The sequence below is a fragment of the Coniophora puteana genome (genome assembly GCF_000271625.1).
Source record: "Coniophora puteana RWD-64-598 SS2 unplaced genomic scaffold CONPUscaffold_2, whole genome shotgun sequence".
NCBI classification, from domain to species: domain Eukaryota; kingdom Fungi; phylum Basidiomycota; class Agaricomycetes; order Boletales; family Coniophoraceae; genus Coniophora; species Coniophora puteana.
The window spans coordinates 1,715,555-1,734,004 of record NW_006913054.1 but is presented as its reverse complement, the minus strand read 5'-3'; the positions used below and the strand labels follow the sequence as shown (position 1 = coordinate 1,734,004).

At 56.4% G+C, this 18,450-nt stretch overlaps 8 protein-coding genes across 8 annotated transcripts; 5 read left to right on the top strand and 3 right to left on the bottom strand.

Moving 5' to 3' along the window:
- The first annotated feature begins 152 nt into the window (after nt 1-152).
- On the top strand, nt 153-1,857 carry CONPUDRAFT_135004 (uncharacterized protein). The gene has a single exon (XM_007766563.1). The coding sequence runs from the start codon at nt 343-345 to the stop codon at nt 1,294-1,296; it is 954 nt and encodes a 317-aa protein (XP_007764753.1). The 5' UTR covers nt 153-342; the 3' UTR covers nt 1,297-1,857.
- On the bottom strand, nt 1,847-4,019 carry CONPUDRAFT_141870 (fructose-1,6-bisphosphatase). Its single transcript, XM_007766562.1, has 7 exons — nt 3,712-4,019; nt 3,494-3,622; nt 3,144-3,399; nt 2,794-2,867; nt 2,635-2,734; nt 2,288-2,557; nt 1,847-2,112 (listed from the first exon to the last, which is right to left on the bottom strand). The coding sequence occupies exons 1-7, from the start codon at nt 3,756-3,758 to the stop codon at nt 1,984-1,986; spliced, it is 1,005 nt and encodes a 334-aa protein (XP_007764752.1). The 5' UTR covers nt 3,759-4,019; the 3' UTR covers nt 1,847-1,983.
- Nucleotides 4,014-6,572, bottom strand: CONPUDRAFT_97988 (uncharacterized protein). Its single transcript, XM_007766561.1, has 3 exons — nt 5,207-6,572; nt 4,909-5,150; nt 4,014-4,819 (listed from the first exon to the last, which is right to left on the bottom strand). The coding sequence occupies exons 1-3, from the start codon at nt 6,491-6,493 to the stop codon at nt 4,171-4,173; spliced, it is 2,178 nt and encodes a 725-aa protein (XP_007764751.1). The 5' UTR covers nt 6,494-6,572; the 3' UTR covers nt 4,014-4,170.
- Nucleotides 6,573-6,915: 343 nt separating this feature from the next.
- On the top strand, nt 6,916-8,172 carry CONPUDRAFT_79865 (uncharacterized protein). Its single transcript, XM_007766096.1, has 3 exons — nt 6,916-7,008; nt 7,059-7,133; nt 7,208-8,172. The coding sequence occupies exons 1-3, from the start codon at nt 6,933-6,935 to the stop codon at nt 7,942-7,944; spliced, it is 888 nt and encodes a 295-aa protein (XP_007764286.1). The 5' UTR covers nt 6,916-6,932; the 3' UTR covers nt 7,945-8,172.
- Nucleotides 8,173-8,732: 560 nt separating this feature from the next.
- CONPUDRAFT_135001 (uncharacterized protein) lies at nt 8,733-11,227 on the top strand. The gene is made up of 3 exons (XM_007766560.1): nt 8,733-9,677; nt 9,730-9,823; nt 10,323-11,227. Exons 1-3 carry the CDS (start codon nt 8,971-8,973, stop codon nt 10,773-10,775), a joined length of 1,254 nt encoding a protein of 417 aa, XP_007764750.1. The 5' UTR covers nt 8,733-8,970; the 3' UTR covers nt 10,776-11,227.
- Nucleotides 11,228-11,237: 10 nt separating this feature from the next.
- On the top strand, nt 11,238-12,104 carry CONPUDRAFT_97984 (uncharacterized protein). Its single transcript, XM_007766559.1, has 3 exons — nt 11,238-11,367; nt 11,427-11,599; nt 11,699-12,104. The coding sequence occupies exons 1-3, from the start codon at nt 11,314-11,316 to the stop codon at nt 12,024-12,026; spliced, it is 555 nt and encodes a 184-aa protein (XP_007764749.1). The 5' UTR covers nt 11,238-11,313; the 3' UTR covers nt 12,027-12,104.
- Nucleotides 12,105-12,352: 248 nt separating this feature from the next.
- CONPUDRAFT_162434 (uncharacterized protein) lies at nt 12,353-14,855 on the top strand (the record flags this gene model as incomplete). Its single annotated transcript, XM_007766558.1, has 5 exons — nt 12,353-12,376; nt 12,435-12,542; nt 12,613-13,484; nt 13,538-14,324; nt 14,378-14,855. The coding sequence occupies 5 exons, from the start codon at nt 12,353-12,355 to the stop codon at nt 14,729-14,731; spliced, it is 2,145 nt and encodes a 714-aa protein (XP_007764748.1). The 3' UTR covers nt 14,732-14,855.
- A 2,298-nt stretch (nt 14,856-17,153) lies between these two features.
- CONPUDRAFT_117788 (vacuolar protein sorting 55 protein) lies at nt 17,154-18,396 on the bottom strand. The gene is made up of 4 exons (XM_007766557.1): nt 18,334-18,396; nt 18,184-18,276; nt 17,902-18,115; nt 17,154-17,842 (listed from the first exon to the last, which is right to left on the bottom strand). Exons 1-4 carry the CDS (start codon nt 18,350-18,352, stop codon nt 17,779-17,781), a joined length of 390 nt encoding a protein of 129 aa, XP_007764747.1. The 5' UTR covers nt 18,353-18,396; the 3' UTR covers nt 17,154-17,778.
- Nucleotides 18,397-18,450: the final 54 nt, after the last annotated feature.

Genomic DNA, 18,450 nt, shown 5'->3' with positions numbered 1-18,450 from the left:
GTAACTGCGGGCTTGTGAGTGGTGATTGATGTGACGGGCCGAGGTTGTTAGACGCCTGGATTGGTGAGCATGTGTGACGAGTGTGACTGGGAGGGACGAATTAAATAGGGATATGGCGTTGGGATGGATTCGCCACTTTGCATCTTTATCGCATCGTATTAGCTGCCCACGCCCAGCCCCTCCCCCGCCATCGCAGCTGTAGCCGCCGCACACCATCTGGCTCTTTGACTACGCCATCGCATTCCAGGAATAGCTGCCCAGTGCCGTATACTCCCTTCCACCAGCAAGAAGCGGCGCTAGACGACATACATCCTATACAGTATCGACTCTGCATCGTCATACATGTCTCCTCACGCCCTCCACGGTCTTAACGTCGTACAGCCCGTTGCCTCCTCTTCGGATTCGCTCTCGGGCGACCCGCTCGCAACACCCAACCTCCCAGACTTCTCCGCTCACCTCGACCTCTGGACAAATCTTGCCTTCCAGTCCGCTGACGAGCCGAGTCGTTCCGCTCTTCCCCATCAGCATGATAACTTTGCCCAGCACCAGCACCTTCACCATCAGCAACAGCCTATCCACCTCCCGTCCTCAGACGTCGATCTCCACAGCATCCTCTCCAGTTTTGGCATAGACCCTTATCTACTCCCTCCTTCGATGACCATGCCTTCGAACCAAAACCAATCCACATCGCAACCGCAACAACAGCAGCTTCAGCCGCCCCAGCAGCAAGCGCCCGTCTCTGCCCCCCAGACACCTTTGCCTATGCCCTCGCTCGCTCAATTGCTTGCACTCCATGCCGCCCAGTCCCAGGTCCAGCCCCCGCAGGCCATGATGCCGCCCCAACAGCCTGCCCCCCTTACCACCCATACCACTCATTCATCCCCTCCTACTTCTCATCGCCTATCACCTACTCCGTCTGCCCCCGCACCGGCGCCTAAGCGTCAACGTAAAAACACGATCTCCAACGACCAAGCTGCCTCTCCCATTGCTTCGTCGCCAGCATCTCCATCTGCGGCTGACAGCCCAGGTAGCAGCGATGGCGTCGTCGGTACGGAGGACAAGCGCCGTCGTAACACCGCCGCATCCGCCCGTTTCCGTCTCAAGAAAAAGGAACGTGAGGTCGCTCTCGAGCGACGTGCGAAGGAGCTTGAAGAGCGGGTCGCAGAACTCGAGCGCGAGTGCGAGGGTCTCCGCCGCGAGAATGGCTGGCTCAAGGGTCTCGTCGTCGGCGTGACGGGCGCTGGTGCTGCCCACCAGGCTCAGGCCCAAGCTCAAGGTGTCACAGTAGCGAAATAACGCCGACCAGTTGCCGAATCTGATTGATGCAGATCTGGGTTTCTGGGAGGTTGACCCCTCGGCGCGCCGCGGGAAGGACCACCGACTGTCGTCGAGGCTGGAGCAGGCGACGGACGGAAGGTATCGCGGTTGCGATGCGAGGGATTTGGGGGGAAAAGCCGGCTTCGTGGCAGGCGCTGTAGGGTCCACACCATACAACTCTCGGCGCGTGGCTCGCTGCGTGGGCATAATGGCCTTGTCGCACATATTTTATCATTGATGGGCCACTCACTACTCACTATACGCTTATCTATAAAGTTATAACGCCATGCACATTTATATGACTAGTTTCTGTATGCTTTTACTTACCTTCCTTTGTACTGTCTGGCTTATCAACGCTCATCCTTACGAGTCTGCTACCGCATCAGTCAGCGCGTGTACCATTGTACATTAATGTTACGGGGTCGTGGCGCGTCAATCACAAGAGTCCCTCTTTCATTTCATCACCTGCATGTAGATAGACTTTCAGAGGATCATACCTTCTATGTATAAACATTGCAATGCATCACGGCGAGACAACACCACAGCATTACATGTACACGTTCCTGGTAAAAATACATGATGTCTGATAAACTTCCTCATGGCGCATGGACGCTACTATGTAGCTATTATCCGCTGCTTTGCCCCTCGCTATACACAGCTGAGCCACTACTCGTAGAATTTAATGAGGTCCTGGACGTCTTCTTTGCTCCCGAGAAAAACGGAGCAGCGCTCATGTATCGACTTTGGCACAATGTCGAGGATGCGCACGCGCCCGGTCGTTGCAACGCCGCCAGCCTACGGTAGCAGGGGAAGAACAGCGGATCAGTCATGGTCGAACGCCCAAACAAACAAGGATGGATCAGATTGTCAGCAGCAGCAGCAGCATTGTCCGTGCCTTTGCCTTTATTGAATTCTCCGCTAACAACGGACGGCGTGCAGCGGGTGTGAGAGCGGGTTTCGTGAAACGCACCTGTTCTGTCAGGAACGCCATCGGGAAGGCCTCATAGAGGAGGCGCAACTTTCCGCTCTTGCTCTTCTTGTCGTCGGGGTAGCCGAAAATACCGCCGTAGAGCAGCGTGCGATGCACGTCCGCGACCATGGACCCGATGTACCGCGCCGAGTAGGGCGCGCCTGCGGTGGGGTACTTGATGGACTTGAGGTACTCGACGACGGGCTCGTGGAAGTAGACCGAGTTGCCTTCGTTGAACGAGTAGATCTTTCCCCGGGAAGGAACCTTGATCTAATCGCGCGGGCGCGATGGCGAACACAGCCCCGGTCTGAGCGGGCGGTACTCATGAATGAATAGGATCCACTTACATCTGGATGCGTCAGTATGAACTCTCCGAGTGCTGCATCAAGCGTATAGCCATTGACGCCCGATCCGGTGGAGAGCACCAGGTTCGCAGAGGACCCGTACCTGGTGGCAACATCATCGTTAAGACCATGATTGATTTCTAGGGTGGGTGCGTCTCTTACATCGTGTAGCCGGCGGCGACCATCTCACTTCCAGCCCTCAGCACGTCGTGGATCGTCCCTGTCGATCCCGGTTTCTAAATTAGGCGCCGCACGTTAGTATCGTGATCGAGGAGAACGATAAGCGAGACAAGCTATGGACGTGACGTCGAAACATCGTAAAAAGCATCCCCGCATTCGTCAGTCGGTCAACACGGGGAAGTCTGGGAACACAAAGAAGAAAAGTGGGGCGACCGCGATAACCGCAAAAGTCTGCATGCACCGCAGATGGCCAAGCCGGCGGAGAAGCAAGCAGCAACAACGAAGCGCATGCACAAGCGCACAACGGATTGACGAGAAGACCCGGAACTCACTATCTGGTAGATACCAAAGATCGTGCCAATATTGACACCGGCGTCGATGTTGGAAGATCCGTCCAGGGGGTCGAACACGACGCAGTACTTGCCGCGGTTGCGCTCGTCGATGATGATCGCCTCCTCGTTCTCCTCCGAGACGAGCACCGCGGTCTTGCCCGACGCGCGCAGGGCGTTGATCATGATGTCGTTGGCGAGGACATCCAGCTTCTTCTGCTCCTCCCCCTGGACGTTTGTCTCGCCTGCGAGACCGACGCTGCGGACACGATGCGAGCGCCAATCAGTACCCTGGGAGCGATACGAGGCTGCGGGGGCCGTGTTCAGGGGGGTGATCGGGAGACAGCGCTCACAGATTGATCAGGCGAGCCTTGCGGACGTTGGTTGCGATGAATTTGGAGGTGGTCTGGATGGCTATGAGAAGGAGGGTGAGGTCACCGGTTACAGCGACTCCAAGTCGGAACTGGTCATGGAGAACATGTCTGTGTGTATGAGGCGCCGGGTGGAGGGTATGCGGAGGAGACAGGGGCAGTGAGTAAGCGCGAACACACGATAAGTGGGAGATGCAGACCTTGTGAGGGTGATGATGTCGGTGCTGGGGAGTTCCTCGGAGGCCATGGTGGATAATCGGGATGACTGTCAGGGTGGAAGCGGGTGAGTTATATAGGTCTTGTAGTGGCGAGTGACCCAGGTGTAGGACAGAGCCGGAAGACGAACGGGATGTCTTGGGAGTCGTCTGCCCCAGTTATCTCAGCCTGGTCTTGACATCATTCTCTCACTTGATTACTCGGTCCGCGGTCCGCCCCGCCTCCCCGCTCCGTGCAGATTAAATGCATGTGAATACGCATCCGTCTCTTCATGTCAGAATCTTCAGCAATGCATTGGATTAGTTGATATGATAGAATACAGGCGGTGAAAATATCCAGTAACGTAACGTAGTACATATGTTCGTGATGCGTATGAGTAGCGAGTAATAACAGTCCAAAAATCCCAATGCGAAATGACCAGCAAACCACAAATTGGTCCAGCGTCATCGCTTCCGCTTCACCCCAGCCAACACGCCTCCCGGTACGTCACTTGGCTCCTTCCCTTTCCGAGTGCGAAGAGGAATAGGAAAAGTATCGCTGTCCTCATCCTCGTCTTCGTCGTCCTCGTCCTCGTCATCACCGCCCCCATCTCCGACAGCATTCACGCTGCGCGAGCCCCCACCAGAGACAACTCCCCGGTCACCGAGCCTCTGGCCCACCTCGCCCCGGATACCACTCGTCTGCACCTTTGCCCGCACCTGTCGAAGCCCTTCGTCCCAACTATCCATATCTTCGTTTTCACTCCCTTCAACCCCACTTCCGTCCCCGTCCCCGTCCTCGTCGTCCTCGTCGTCTGAATGCTCATGCACGACCCGCGCTGACGCTTGTGCGATCGCAGCCGCGATCTCGGCGCTGATACTCGCCACGCGCGCCTCGAGCACCGGATCCTCCTCGTGGCGGTCGCGGACGGAATATCGCGGCTGTAAGGGCACTCCACCATTCGCCCGCTGAGCGTGCGAGTGACAGGTTCGGTAATCCGACGGCGAGGATGCAGAAAAGAGGGCGGATATCGTCCGCACCGAAGCTTCGAGGTCAACATCGATGTCGTCTCCTGCTGCGAGCCTGGCCTTCTTCGCTCGGAAGTTGTATTTTCTAGTTGAACGCGAGTCAGCACAACCGTAATACACAGTCAGTGGGTAAATGGTACCCAAGAGCATGAAATATAGACAGAGTAAACTTACAGGCTAGGATCGGGCTCCCAGCCCGGATCATGCGTCCGCATGTGCTGCGTGAGCGTGGTCCGCCTGGTAAACGTCTTCTCGCACTCCGGATCTTCGCATTTGTAGGGCCTCTTGCCGGTATGCGTCCGTCGGTGTCTCGCGAGACTGCTCGAGTCACCGAACGTTTTGCCACACGCGGGATATTCGCAGCTGTGCGGTTTCTCGCCGGTGTGCACTCGCTGATGAACATGCAGTGCCGAACGCTACACAGTACCATGTAAAAGCACGTATATATTGCACCAAATGCATAGGAACTCACCTGAATAAACGTCTTCCCGCACCCACTGTGTCCGCACATGAACGGCCGTTCGCCCGTATGTATGCGCATATGTCGCCCAAGGTCGCTCCGACGAGTGAATGATTTGCCGCACCCAGTCTCCGGGCATGTATGCACATTTGCGGGCTTCTCTTTCTCCTTTTCCGGTGGCGCGTCTTTGTCAAAGGGCAGAACCTCGATTACAGGAGGCGCGCTATCTTCATCGGAAGTTACTGGGCGACGAAAGGTTCGGGCGAGCCCTGGTGGACGGTAAGGAGGCGGTGGTACAGTCGGTATGGGGAGGCGGGAGGTGGAAGCGATGGGCTCCAGTGGCTGTTCTGGAATAGGAGAGCTAGAGGGCGGAGGCGAAGAGTGTGGTTGAATGGGTGATGAGTGGGAGGTCTCGATGGGTGATAGGGCGGTAGCAGGATCACTCGAGGATGATTGCGGGTGATGATGGGAATGGGTGGCAAGAACGTCATCCTCTTCGAATTGGCTGGAGAGATGCTTGAGGAGCATGTCATTGATGTCGCCAAATCCGTCTGGTGCATCCGTACTTCGCTGTGCATGCAGATCCGGTTCGTGTGAGTGAGACGATGACGGTGTGTTCCCGTCCTCGGAGAGATGCTCTCTGGGATAGAGCAGGTCGAGGTCAGGGGTAGATGTACTGTCTCTCCTTGGGGGCGGGACATGCGAATATGCATCTTCTGCATCGTCACTGGCGGTGAGGGAGTGAAAAGCAGGAGCATTGCGGGTCGGCTGCCTCTGGTGTTCGTGAGACATGGTGGATTGTCTGTCCTTGCTTTCGGCGGCCTGACGCTCCTGCTCCTGAGCATGAGCGGCCTGGAGCATTGCGGCGAGCTCTGGGATGTTCAAGCCCCCAATCGAGGACAGCTCATCTGCGCTATCACCATGTCCATGAACAGAGTCCGGGGTGAGGATGGTGTCATTGCGTACGGCAGACTCTGTGGTGTTGTGAATGCCCAAGTCAAGGAGGGACTGGCGTTGTTGAGCAGTGGCGCTGAGGAGGGCTACGGATGCAGCAGAGGCATTCTGTTGAAAGAGGTTGGTGAGCTCACGCTCGAGGAGCTCTAAAGTGGAGTCGGATTGAGCTAATAGGTGCTGCAATGAGAGGCAGTCCTCGGTGTGGGGGTCGGGGAAGGGTATGTGGTCGTGCATGGTGACTGAAGTGGGAGGCGAGGAATGACTGAGCGCTTCGTCGTCCGAGCCGAGAGGATCGTCATGAACGACATCGGAGAGGTCGAGCACAGGCTCAAGCCCGTCATCCATGACGAGGGAATGATCTAGAGATCCCGTTCTGGCGCGGACCGTCGCGTCAAGAGACTATGGGAGTTGAAGTGATCTGTGCTTACACAGAAACAGAGGTCGAAATACGCGTGTGGACCGGGACGAGCGGCGAGACAAGAGCTGGGCACTGCAGCGAGTAGGGCAAAATGAATGACAGCCCCTTGCACGCCCAATGAGCTCGCGGCTCATTCGCTCTGACAGCGAGTGGGCATGGCTGGCCACTTTACCGCATTTGGTTATAGTCACGTGCAACGTTACCTGATATAGACAGACGGTTACGACATAAATCCGTGCCTGTCCCGCCTCGGCATCCAGCAGACGCAGCGGTCTCGACGACGCAGCCCCATCAGCAGCAGCAAGGCCTATGCGACCTACATCTTGAGTCTCTCCCATCACAATGCCCGCCAAATCATCCAAGCCGATGAGGCCTCAGATCAAGAGGCATCATGGCTTCAACGTCTTACTCTTCATTCTTGGAACCCTCTTTCCTCCGCTCGGTCTGTTCTCCCCCGCCTTTTGACTCCTGCTCCCGCTCATTCTACCCAAGCCGTCGCAGCTCGATTCGGCATAGGCTCTGACTTCTGGCTGAATCTTCTCCTCACGATCTGTGGCTACATACCCGGTGAGTCTATCATTCTCTTGTTTCCCTCCTCTTCATCACTCACTGCGCAATCGGCCTCCCATGAAACGATGTAGGACATTGCCACAACTTCTACATTCAGAACGTCCGAAACAACAAGAACCACCGCCGCACTCCCAAGTGGGCTCAGCGCTACGGTCTCGTTGATACGTCGACCATTAAACGCCATGAACAACGTTCCCAGTGGGCGCACAGATACAATGACCGTAACCCGCACTCTACTCTTGAGGACCAACCCCTCGAAGCCGGTGAGAATAGTCCGGATCCCTACCACCGATCCGACAGCACGCTCTCGCGCCAGCCGTCACGCCCCAGCGACAACCGCCTCTGGAACACCGATGACGAGTCCTACTACAGCAACGGCAATGGGGGCAACGGCTCCGCCAACGCCGGCTCAAGCGGCGGCGGCCGCTGGCAATATCCCGCCAACTTTGACAACGCGCTCCCGGAACTCGTCAGCTCAGGCAGTCAGAAGAAGAAAAAGAGCGGCAAGGACAACCGTGACCGGTGGTCTCGCACAGAGGAGGCGCATGCGAATCCCGACCAGGGCTCCCGCAAAAAGAAGAAGAAGAAGTCCAAGAACACGTCAACTGTGGGTGATGCCGGTGGCGACTGGAACTCGACCTATTCCAGGCGCAGTGAGAGCACTGCTGACCTTGACGGTCCCGAGGATCCGACGGGTAATGCATATAGCGCTCACGGTGGGAGTCGCCCTCAAGCTCAGGCTGGCGGTGCTGCCGGTAATGGGCATGCCGCTGGCAATGAAGAAGATGTCTTCAACCACGAATTTTGAGGGTTAGGCAGGGTCAATTGCCCATTCGGAGCAAGATGTGCAACTAGCTCATTGGGAAAGGTTCGCAGTGCGAGGGAGGACAGTATTATTGAGGTAAACTGAAATCGTTTAATAGACTATGCTCGTGATTAAAATCTCTTTTATTATGGGCGCGTTCTCGTCCAGATATCCTACTTATGCTTTTTCATGTATGATCATTTGCTCGGTTAATTTATCGCTTGGTTAGTGGACGGATACTAGCTTACAAGGCTAGAACGATAAACTGTTCACCAGGCAATGAAAACCAGATGTGGTATTCGGCCTGTGCAGGCAGGGTGCTTTGAGCCTATTAGGGTGATTACAACTTTGTCCAAGGCGATCTACTTGATTGACGGCTCTTTTGAATAGGCAAGAGAAGCTGCAAATTGCATGATAACCCAGCGCTTTTAAACCAATTTTTAGTATCCTTCACTACAAGTTTTTGCCGATATTCTGAGATCCTCGGTCGTCCAGAACACGCAGAAAACACGTTTGATGATTTCGGAGAGCCCGGCGACACGACACGCCTCGAGGCTTGATGATAATCGTCCCGAGGGGGGCAAAGCATCCGCCTGATCCAGCGATAAAGCAATGGCCAGACCGGGCAAACCGGAGAACAATGGCAACACAATAGGGGAGCCACGCTGTGGGAGTCGCGTAACTTTGCACTTGTTGGTGCACATTATTTGGCTTCAATTCGGAGTGCAAATAAAATGGGTGTAATAAAAACTACAGCAAAATTCCCCCCAAATTCGAACAATTGCCCTCCCAAGTTCAACTTCGAACCAACTGTATATCTTCTTCGCCTCCGCTTTTTTTTCTTCATCCCTTCATCCTCCTTCATCTTTCCTCCGCTCACGATACGACTCGCCGTCGACAGCAGTGACGACGGCAACGTAACCTTTTGAACCCCGTCCCTCTTCCACTACGGCCAATCTGCGCGCCCCAACAGCAACGTCCTTGTCGCCTTCGAATTCCATCAGCGCTCGGAACGTTACGGCGGCGAGGATGGCAAACCCTTCTTCATCTCATCATGACCGCGACCGCGACCGGAGTGATCGTGAACGCGACCGCGAGAGGCACCACACCACCAGCAGTAGCAGCAGGCACCACCACCACCGCACCATCTCTTCCACTACCCTTCTCCTCGTTCTGTCCCTCATCCTTGCCGTACTTGCAGTGATGCTCACTCTGCCCAACACCTCCCGCAACAGCACTCCATCTCCAGCAGTTCCCATTCCTTCCCCCAGTGTAGGTGCAGTTGGAGGCGAAGAGGCCAACGACGACGGGGTCCAAAACAGCATCTGGGGCATTCTCACCCCAAAGCGTTCTCATGCGCTTATCGCTCGCGAGAGCGCCGTCGCAAGTCGCGAGGCCGAAGTAGCTCGCCGCGAAGCTGAGCTTCTCATCGGTGCCCCTGGCGGTGTCATGCCCATGCCTCCCCCCATGCCCGAGTGCCCCATGTGCCCGCCGCCCGCCACCGTCACCATTGTCGAACCTCTTCCTGCTCAAACTGTCGTCAAGGAAGTTGTCAAGGAGGTCGATCTTGCTCCTCCTGGTTGGTGGAAGGAGGCCGGCGCTCGTGCCGAAGAGCTTCTGGACCGCGAGCTCCGTGTTGGCGAGCGCGAGCGCGATATTAGCCGCCGCGAGGAGAGCGTTAACCGTCGTGAGCACGATGCTTCACGTCGAGAAGGATGGATTATGGAGCAACTTGTGTAAGTAACGATTTCCACAGCGATTATCAAGGGACTGACAATATCTCTGCAGACTTATCAACAACGACAATGTCGTTGAGGAAGAAATGATTTACGAGGAAGCCCCACCGCCGCCGCCTCCCCCTCCTATGAAGCGTAAACTCAAGGTACCTCCGCCCATCAATCCGCGCCGTCCTGAGCTCTGAGACGAAGGAGGGACTTTAACCCCATTTCCAACCTATTTAACACCCCATTCCCCATCCACCTTTTCTTCTCTTTCCTTTTTCCTCCTTTATTGTATGGTAAAATCGGCAAAAAGCACCCCGCGTAGAGTCCGTCTCCTTTCCCCTCCTTCGTCCAGGCTTGGGGGACAACGGTTTTTTATTTCCTCTTGTCCCCCTTGTCTTTTGTGGCAGAGCCTCAGATCTGACGGCAGTACCCCTATTCATATGCCAACCGCGACGCGTCGCGTCGCTTGGCACGTGATCGCTCAAGGCGATCAAAGGGTTAAATCCAAACCCCAACCCGAGGTGCTTCGCGCATTTCATCATTTTTAATGTTTCGCGGGGGTTTCTACTTCCGTGAAACTGGGTACTGCCGCCGGCTCTTTGGTTTCTCTGCTCGTGATCGAACTGAATGCTGACAATTTGTTTCTCCTTCATATAGTCACCACCTCCTCAGGCAGCTCCTCCTCCGCCACCACCACCTCCGCCTCCGCCTCCGGAGCCGACACTCGAAATAGAAACGAGGACCATCATCCAATATGAGAACCAGTTCCCAACAATGACCGTCCCTCCGCCCGCTAACACGCGTCGGGCGGCGTTCCCTACGCCTAATGTCGTCTCTACTACCAAGTCGTCCTATATTCCCCGGACGACTGCGGTCTATGAAGAAGTCGTCGTGGAGCCTCCTCGTGAAGAATACATAGAGGTAGAGGAAGAAGAAGAAGAAGAAGAATACGAGGTTGAAGAAGAGTACGAGGAGTATGAAGAGTATGAGGAGTATGAGGAGCCAGTTGTTGTAAAACCGCCTCCGCCGCCTCCGAAGGTTGCTCGTGGAGGTCCTCCGCGAGGGCCTTCAGGCTCCAGAACTCAACAGAACGGCGGGTGGATGTGGTAAATGAATGACCAGCTCGCCAAGCAACTTCTCCTGTTCAATCACCTCCCTATGCGACACCCTCTTCTTCTGACTTTTTATTCCGACTCTCATGGCCCACGACCGACGACGACTGCGATACTTGGACTCCTGCTTTTATTTACTGCCTTGCACGGAAGTTGATCTTTTGCGGTGGAACTCCCTCTTACGAACTCTTGAATGCTTACAGAAATCTTTGACGACTCATGTGATGCCTTGTGTTTTTTGTAGCGTAGGTAGATAGTTAGGATGATACTAACCGTACTTTCGTCCTTTGCTCATTGCCGTTCGCGACGGCAGAGGGCTTTGGATATAACTGTAAATATATCCGCTTTTTGGGCTGCTCTTGCAATTATATTGATTAGGTTGGGAATAATACACGCTACATAGAGATGTGAACGAAAAGGGCGTGAGTAGTACTCCTTTGTGGAAATGGGGACGTGGTATGACAATTTGGCTTTGATGTCATTGGAGAGGTCCGGTGAACGCTTGCAACTTGACTTACTTACGCTCGTTGATTCGGATGACCGGACACCATGAAGGCACCCTTCCTCCCTGGTTAAAGTTTCTAGATGAGGCATGCTCATTCTTGTCATGTCTTGGTCATGTCTCTACTATGCTAACAAAGTGCTGCAGACCTCGAAGGTCCTTACAGGAGTGACCGCTATAACCATCCTCTACACTCGCTCAGTTGGCATCGCATACTTTGGAGCAGGTGCCCTTGCATGCACTCTCGGCGCCAAAGCCATCAAGAAAGCGATTAGGCAGCAGAGGCCCGTAGGCGGACATAGAAAGAAAATCAGTTATGGGTGAGTGCACAAGTGTCATTGCTTCGGCGCACTTCAGATCCACTGACTGATCCACGTACCCTCACTCCTGCTTCTCGCCGTGCGCTCGAATAAACTCAGCATGCCGAGCACGCACGCATCGGGCGCGACGTTCTACATGACCTACGTGCCCCTCGCGTGCATGTACCTCGAGGTGCACCGCTCCCTGCCGCTGTGGGCGGGCCTCGTCGCGCCGGCGGTGGTCGTGCCGTGGATGGGCGCGATCATGTACTCGCGGGTGACGCTCGGCCACCATACGTGGGCGCAGGTCGCGGGCGGCTTTGCGTGGGGTGTCTTGGCTGCTAGCGTGTGGTTTGTGCTGTGGTCTGGCGATGCGGGTGGGGTGCAGACGTTGGGGGCTGCGTTGGAGGTGTGGGCTGGGAAGGTGCTTGCGGAGTGGGGCTGGTAGCTTGAGGTTGTCGCTTGTACTCTTGATGTCCTTGTCGCTAGGAAATCATAATAGACGTGTTTGTCGGCTCTGGAGTCGAGGCATGGGACCTAGTCAGAGCACTGAGTTGACTCCGAGTGTAACGACGCGCATATGCGTACTGTGACGCGTCTTAATTCACGACATATCTTGCCTTTGTACCGTGACGCGCCCGATAACTGCCTGATATAACGTCGTGATAACTGGTCTGTCACGGTACACCTCCTCTCACTCCCCTTTGCCATTGACACATACACCAAAATCACCATTGCATCTCTCTCCTTTTCTTTTTTTTCACAACTTTCACCATGTCTCATTTGGTCCGATGCAGGGTGCGGCACACTGGCCAACTCTCTACCGCACAAAGGACTAACAGTACTGCTCATTTAGAATTTCGATGAAGAGGGTCGACCTGTCGGCAACGGATGCCCCCATGGTGCAACCTGTGGCTTCGTACATCCTGAAAATCCAGCGTGGTCTACGTCGGTGAAGTCCAATGTGCGTGATCGTGGCGTCCCTCCGGTGCATGTTCCCTACCCACTAACCCTCCTCTCATATGGGTCTACAGCGTGGCAGCAGAGGACGCGGACGAGGCTTGCCTGGTGGACCGGGTCGCGATATCCCTGGTCGCTCAGCTGACACCGGTTGGGCCGCACGCAGGCGCACATCTGGCGACGCGTTCGGTGGAGCATCCCCAGCTGGCCGTGGTGGTGGCGGCGGCGGCTGGGAGTCCCCACACCCTGCCGCTTCCAAACCATCAGAGACCTCGGAGCCCAGTACCAGCGGCTGGGGCGCGTCTTCGCAGTCGGGCGGCGTGGCGGCTTCTGATCCCTGGGGCTCGGCGCCTGCGACGTCCGCTTGGGGTTCGTCCAGTGGCTGGGGCTCCTCCAGCACCGACAAAGATAAAAACACAGCTAATGACAGTGGATGGGGCAGTTCGTCTGGGGGATGGGGAGACAGCGGCTGGGGAAGCACAGACACTTCTAATAAGAACGCTGCCTCGACCAAGGGTAAAGAGAAGGAGAGCTCCTCAGCGTGGTCCAGTGGCTGGGGCTCAACGACTACCCCATCTACCGGCGGTGCGGGCTCTTCCTGGGGCGCGGAACCCTTGTCGGCCGCATCAACATGGTCATCGAGCGCCAGCACGATGGCGCCTTCTGCTAGTCCTGCTAGCACAGTGCCGCCTAGCAGCGCGCCCCCTGTGTCAGGCGATTGGAGCACCTCCAACGTACCTAACGCAGCATCAACTATCGCTGACCCTCGACGACGGCCAAGCGTTCAGGTCAACACGGACGTAGCGGACGTCACGATGAGCGACGTTCCCCCCTCTACTCCACTGCCCCCTCCCGAGCCAACCAGCGCGATTCCCCAGTCGAAGCGCCAGGTATCGTCACAGAAACCGAAAGAAGCTGACATGGAGAAATGGAAAGACCCGGTCAGGTAAGTCGTTCGATTGGCCGCTTACTGCGCCTCCACTGATATGCATCCCTCAGGCTACTTTGTCAAGCGATTGACGCGCGACACCGCTACGAGCTGGCCGAGAAGCAGAAAATCCGCCTGAAACACTCGCAGCACTCTGGGTATTACAGCCGATCCAGTCCGGCCGCACAGAACATGCTCGACGCAGAGCGCATGAGCATTGAACAGACGATGCAGATCCTGAGCAAGAAACGCCATGCTGCGATCGAGCAGCTCACTTTCAACACGGACCTCGTCGACGTGCGGCTTCAGGAGCTGGCTGGCTTTAATATCCCCGCCGACGTGGACGGTTATCTCAACCAACTGAAAAGATGGATGCAGCTGGTTGATCCTCAGATCAAAGATATAACCCAGCCGCCTGAGCAACCGGCGAGTTCTGCTGATGCAGACGAGGACAAACCGCTCCCTCCCTTGGACCTCAGTCAGCCGCCGCAGCTTGAGGACGTCACTATTCTTTCAAAACGTCTCAAAGTCTTGGCTGAGAGCGTTGAGGAGCTCAAAGCTGAATTAGAATACTCCTCCCAAAAGAACGTCTGGGAAGAGATCGAGACAAAGATCAAAACTTACGAGGCCGAGAAGAAGCAACGCCGAGCAGAGTCGGCGGAGGCACCAATTGTGCTTCCACCTGTGGCTCAGATGACGCTCGCTGGCGTCTCTACGCGTCTGGATGAAGCACACATGCAGCAGGCGGAGACACGAGATACCATTGCGGGTTTACACACTTCTGTCGGCAAGATCGAAGCGGATCAAAGAGTGCTTGAGACTCGGAGCAGAGCGATACTCAAACAGTGCGAAGACTGGGTAGGGACCGTCCTGTTCTGCGTTTTTCCTCTCCGCTGACATTTCTCACTCAGCGCGCCGATTCTCAGAGGCAACAGGTGAAAGCGAAGGAACAGCTTGAAGAAATCAACAGGAAGTTAGATGCGGCGCAGACAAGGGCTTCGCAGCGTCCAGAGGAAATGCAGCGTGTGCCGCAGGTCGAACAGCTCCATACCGAGCTCGCCTCGGGCTTGAAGCCGTTGCTCGAGGCGACGGTGAAGGACCTGGTGGAGAAGCATGTGAGCGCGGTGCTACAAGAGCAGTTAAATTGGTATCACGTCGATACGCGAAAGAAGAACGAGCTGATCCTGGCGTATGTGTGGGATAAGCTGGTGCGGTTCTCCAGCTATGTGCCGGAGGCTGCAGCGGGGACCAGGCAAACGGCGTGAGGACGTAAGTGAGTTTTAGATCTTGATATACAGTATAATCGCAATGTATGCATGGACGATCTCAGTGCATTCGGCTTGCTTTGTAGCTATCTTCTTGCTTTCGGGCTGCTTTTACGCGTACTTGATCAACTAATGATAGTTTCCATTTAATGGGAAGTTGTGTCTACTTTTTTGTCTGTTAGCATCATTGAAGGTACAATGGAGGATGCTCTGATAGATTGTTGACGTCGACTGGGGCCCGAGTACAAGGCGCGACTGTTGTTGTATCCGATTGACCCCGGGACATGCCACTCAAAGAAGCTCCCCTATAAGCAGCTCATACTAGCAGCATACTTAGCTTCAACACCCCAGCTTCCCAGCTCCCCGGATTCTCCTTCTTTCTCCATCGGTCTAGTCAAGACAAAGTAGCCAGCCAGGATGTATAAAAATCCGCACATGTACGGGAAGCCGAAGGGGATACGATGCAATGTAAGTGCTTCTCCGACCATGCGCATATGTGGCGGGCTGCTTCATTTCCTCTTAGTTTTGGGACGACAACGGCAAGCCGCGACGGAACTGTAACGACAGACTTGGTTGTGTGCGCCCAAAGTACGATTGTCATTTTGCGCATCCAGACGACCCAGAATGGGACACCGCCAAACTCGGCGCGCCCCCTCACCCCTCCAAGGTGCTCGACGACGATGAAGATTTTTACTATGCCAAGGGGTTTCCCAGCCGCCGACGCTCGCTTTCTCCGCCATACTCGCCGCCTCGCCAGCGCCCCTTCAAATCGGGTCCGTCTCGCCAGTCCCGCTCCCCCTCTTCCGTCCGGTCCGCCGATTCGGATAGGTTTGAGAGGCTGAGGCGAGACAGTCACGCGCCTAATTTGCACCACCATTCCGGAGGCGAATCCACCCCAAGCGCTCCTTCTCTTGCCAACAGAATATCGGAACCCATGCCGTCGGACCGTGATCGTGATCGTGATCGTGACCGTGACCGCGAACGTGAGCGTGAACGTGAACGCGACCGCGACCGCGACAGAGGCCGCCCCTCCTCCCCCAGGCCCCTCAGCGCACGAAGACCCTCGTCCCCTAAATCTACCACGTTCGACACACGCAGACCACTCTCCCCAAGAGCAGCCCCACCACCTCTACCCCCTACCACCGCAGATCCGCGCAAACCACCCCCATCCAAGTCCGCACCGTCCATGCCTCCTCCGCCTCCTCCAGCAACCAGCACGCAACGTGCAACCCAGCCCGTCGCGTCGCCAACCACCGCTGCTCGGCCCCGAACGCCACCTTATCCTCCACCACCCCAAGCCAGGTCGCTATCGCAGTCTCGCCCGCCTCCATCCGACGGTCCCCCACCCCCTCAGACGTTGCAGCCATCCAAGGAAGCTCCGCCACCCCCCAAGGCACCCGCGTTTACGTCAATTCAACTCCCTAGATCCAATAAACCCGCCATGGCCCTCTCGGACGAAGACCAGTCCAAGGTCTGGGAGGAGAGACTCAAGTGCGTTGCTGACTCCTCTACCCTTTTATTATCTGACTTTTGCGTCCACAGTGTCATTGCTTCAGGCATCAAAGCCCGCACAGAATACGACGCCGTCGAGAAGAACATCCTCGTGCACCGGCAGGTCGTGCAGTCCGAGCCCTTTGCGGCGTTACCCCCTGCCAAACAGGCAGCACAGAGGGCACGGCTCGCCGCCCTCGAGGAAGACGCCGACAGGCTCAAGAGGACGATCGCGGAGACGACGACGCGTCTGGTCGCGCTGAACTTCTGGCCGGCGGTGCGCCAGCCGGATGTGAAACGCGTCGAGAGCAAGTTCGAGGAGGTCAGATCGACGTTTACGGAGCTCGCTGAGCAGACGACGAAGCTGTACACTGCACTCGACAATCACGTGAAGGGCAAGACGGACGACGAGTCCGACACGGATGAGCTGGACTCGGAGCGCCCTCGCAAGCGCAAGCGGACGGAGCTGGCAAAGGATGAGGACGCGGCTGGCTCTCACAAGGCTGACGCGCGTTCGAAAGTCGTTGCGTCGGCGCTGCGGGAACTGGGGAAGCTGCGCAGCGGGTTTTCAGGCCTGGAGTATACCCTCAGCGAGCTCAAGAACGACGTTGCACAGCGCGATGCAAACTTTATGGACACGCTCGAAGCGCGCCTGGAGGAACTCACACTTGATGAATCGGCGAGCGACCCCAAGAGCGACCCCAAGATCGAGGCGGCCATCGCGACGCACGCGGCGGCCAGCTATGCGCGTATCGCTGACCACGAGGATCAGATTGGCACTATAGCGGAGGAGGTGGCCAGTTTGATGTACAAGGATGCCGAGGCGGAGGGGGAGGTCCGGCGCCTTACAGAACAGCTGGAGCGATATGAGCAGCAGGTGCGTTCGCCTTACGTCCTGCTGACACTACCAACTAACAATCAAGTCTTTGCCCAGCTGGCTGACACGATCGAGGCGCATAAAAAGGAGCAGGCGGAGATGCAGAGGGAGATCGAGGTACTGATGGAAGCGACAGAAGCGGCGCTCGCCCGCCCGCCCACGCCCCCTCCGCCGCCGCCCGTGTTCGTGCCGACGGTCGACTACCTGATCGAAGAGCTGCGCGAGCCGCTTCGCGATTCCCTTCTCGAGCAGATGACACCGCTGCTCGAAGAGTTCCAGGAGGACGTCGCGCGGACACTTACGGCGGAGAACGAGCGGCTGTTTGGTTCGATCTGGCCCAAGATTCAGCTCGTCTCGCAGGCGCTGGCGGTGCTGGAGAAGCAGCGTGGTGCTGCGGGGGGTTCACGCACTGGAGGGCTTCCTCCTTCGAATGGACCTCCGAAGACGTGAGCGCCGACGTGACGAGGAACGGATGGGTACATGGCGCCAACTTATGAATGGGCTTCATATCGAGATATTCGCTATTACCGTACATTAAAGCCTGCACCATTTACAACAGCATATTGCTACGCATCCTCAGGGCTGATGATGACAGGATGAACAAGGCGGTGGAGTCTCTGACGAGTCGTCGGGGCCACCGTGCAATAAATAAGCGCCAAGCGATCGACACGCGACCTTCTTACTCGTACTCGTCGTCCTGCCTGAAAGCGGCTGCGTACGCCTGAATCGTGCCATACACAAGGCTGCGGTGACACAACACGGTCAACAAGTGAGCACAGGATAGGCGGGAAGCGGGACGTACGCTCCGCCGATGATGGACATGGCGCATGCCGCGGGGCGGATGACCTCGGAGTGGGCAAGCACGATGGGGAGGGCGAAGCCGGTGACGACGACGACGGCTGTGAGGAAGCGGCCGAGGTCGACGGGGGCGGAGGTCTCGCCGTACGATGAGAAGTCGTCTGCGCCGCAGTGGGCGAAGAGCGCGTTGGGGAGCGGGGCGAGGACAAAAGTTAGTGCTGAGGGGAGATCACGATATGGGTGTGAGTATGACGCTTGAGCACGGAGGATGGTGTGAGGTGCGCACCAACGAGAAGGGGGAGCCAGTTGGCCCAGAGAGCACAGGAGAGGATGATGAGCAGGAAGCCGACTGCGAGGACGAAGGAGAGGAGGATGACAGCTGCACAATACACGATATAAACATCTTGAACTCAATATTGAATAAATTAGAACATACTCTTCAGTCCGGCTGCCATCGTGTGTTATGTCGTACAACTGTAGACGAGGAGAGGCAAGTGACGACACAGCTTTCGATTGCCCAGGGCCATTTGCGACCCGCCTTCCAGCTCGCAGT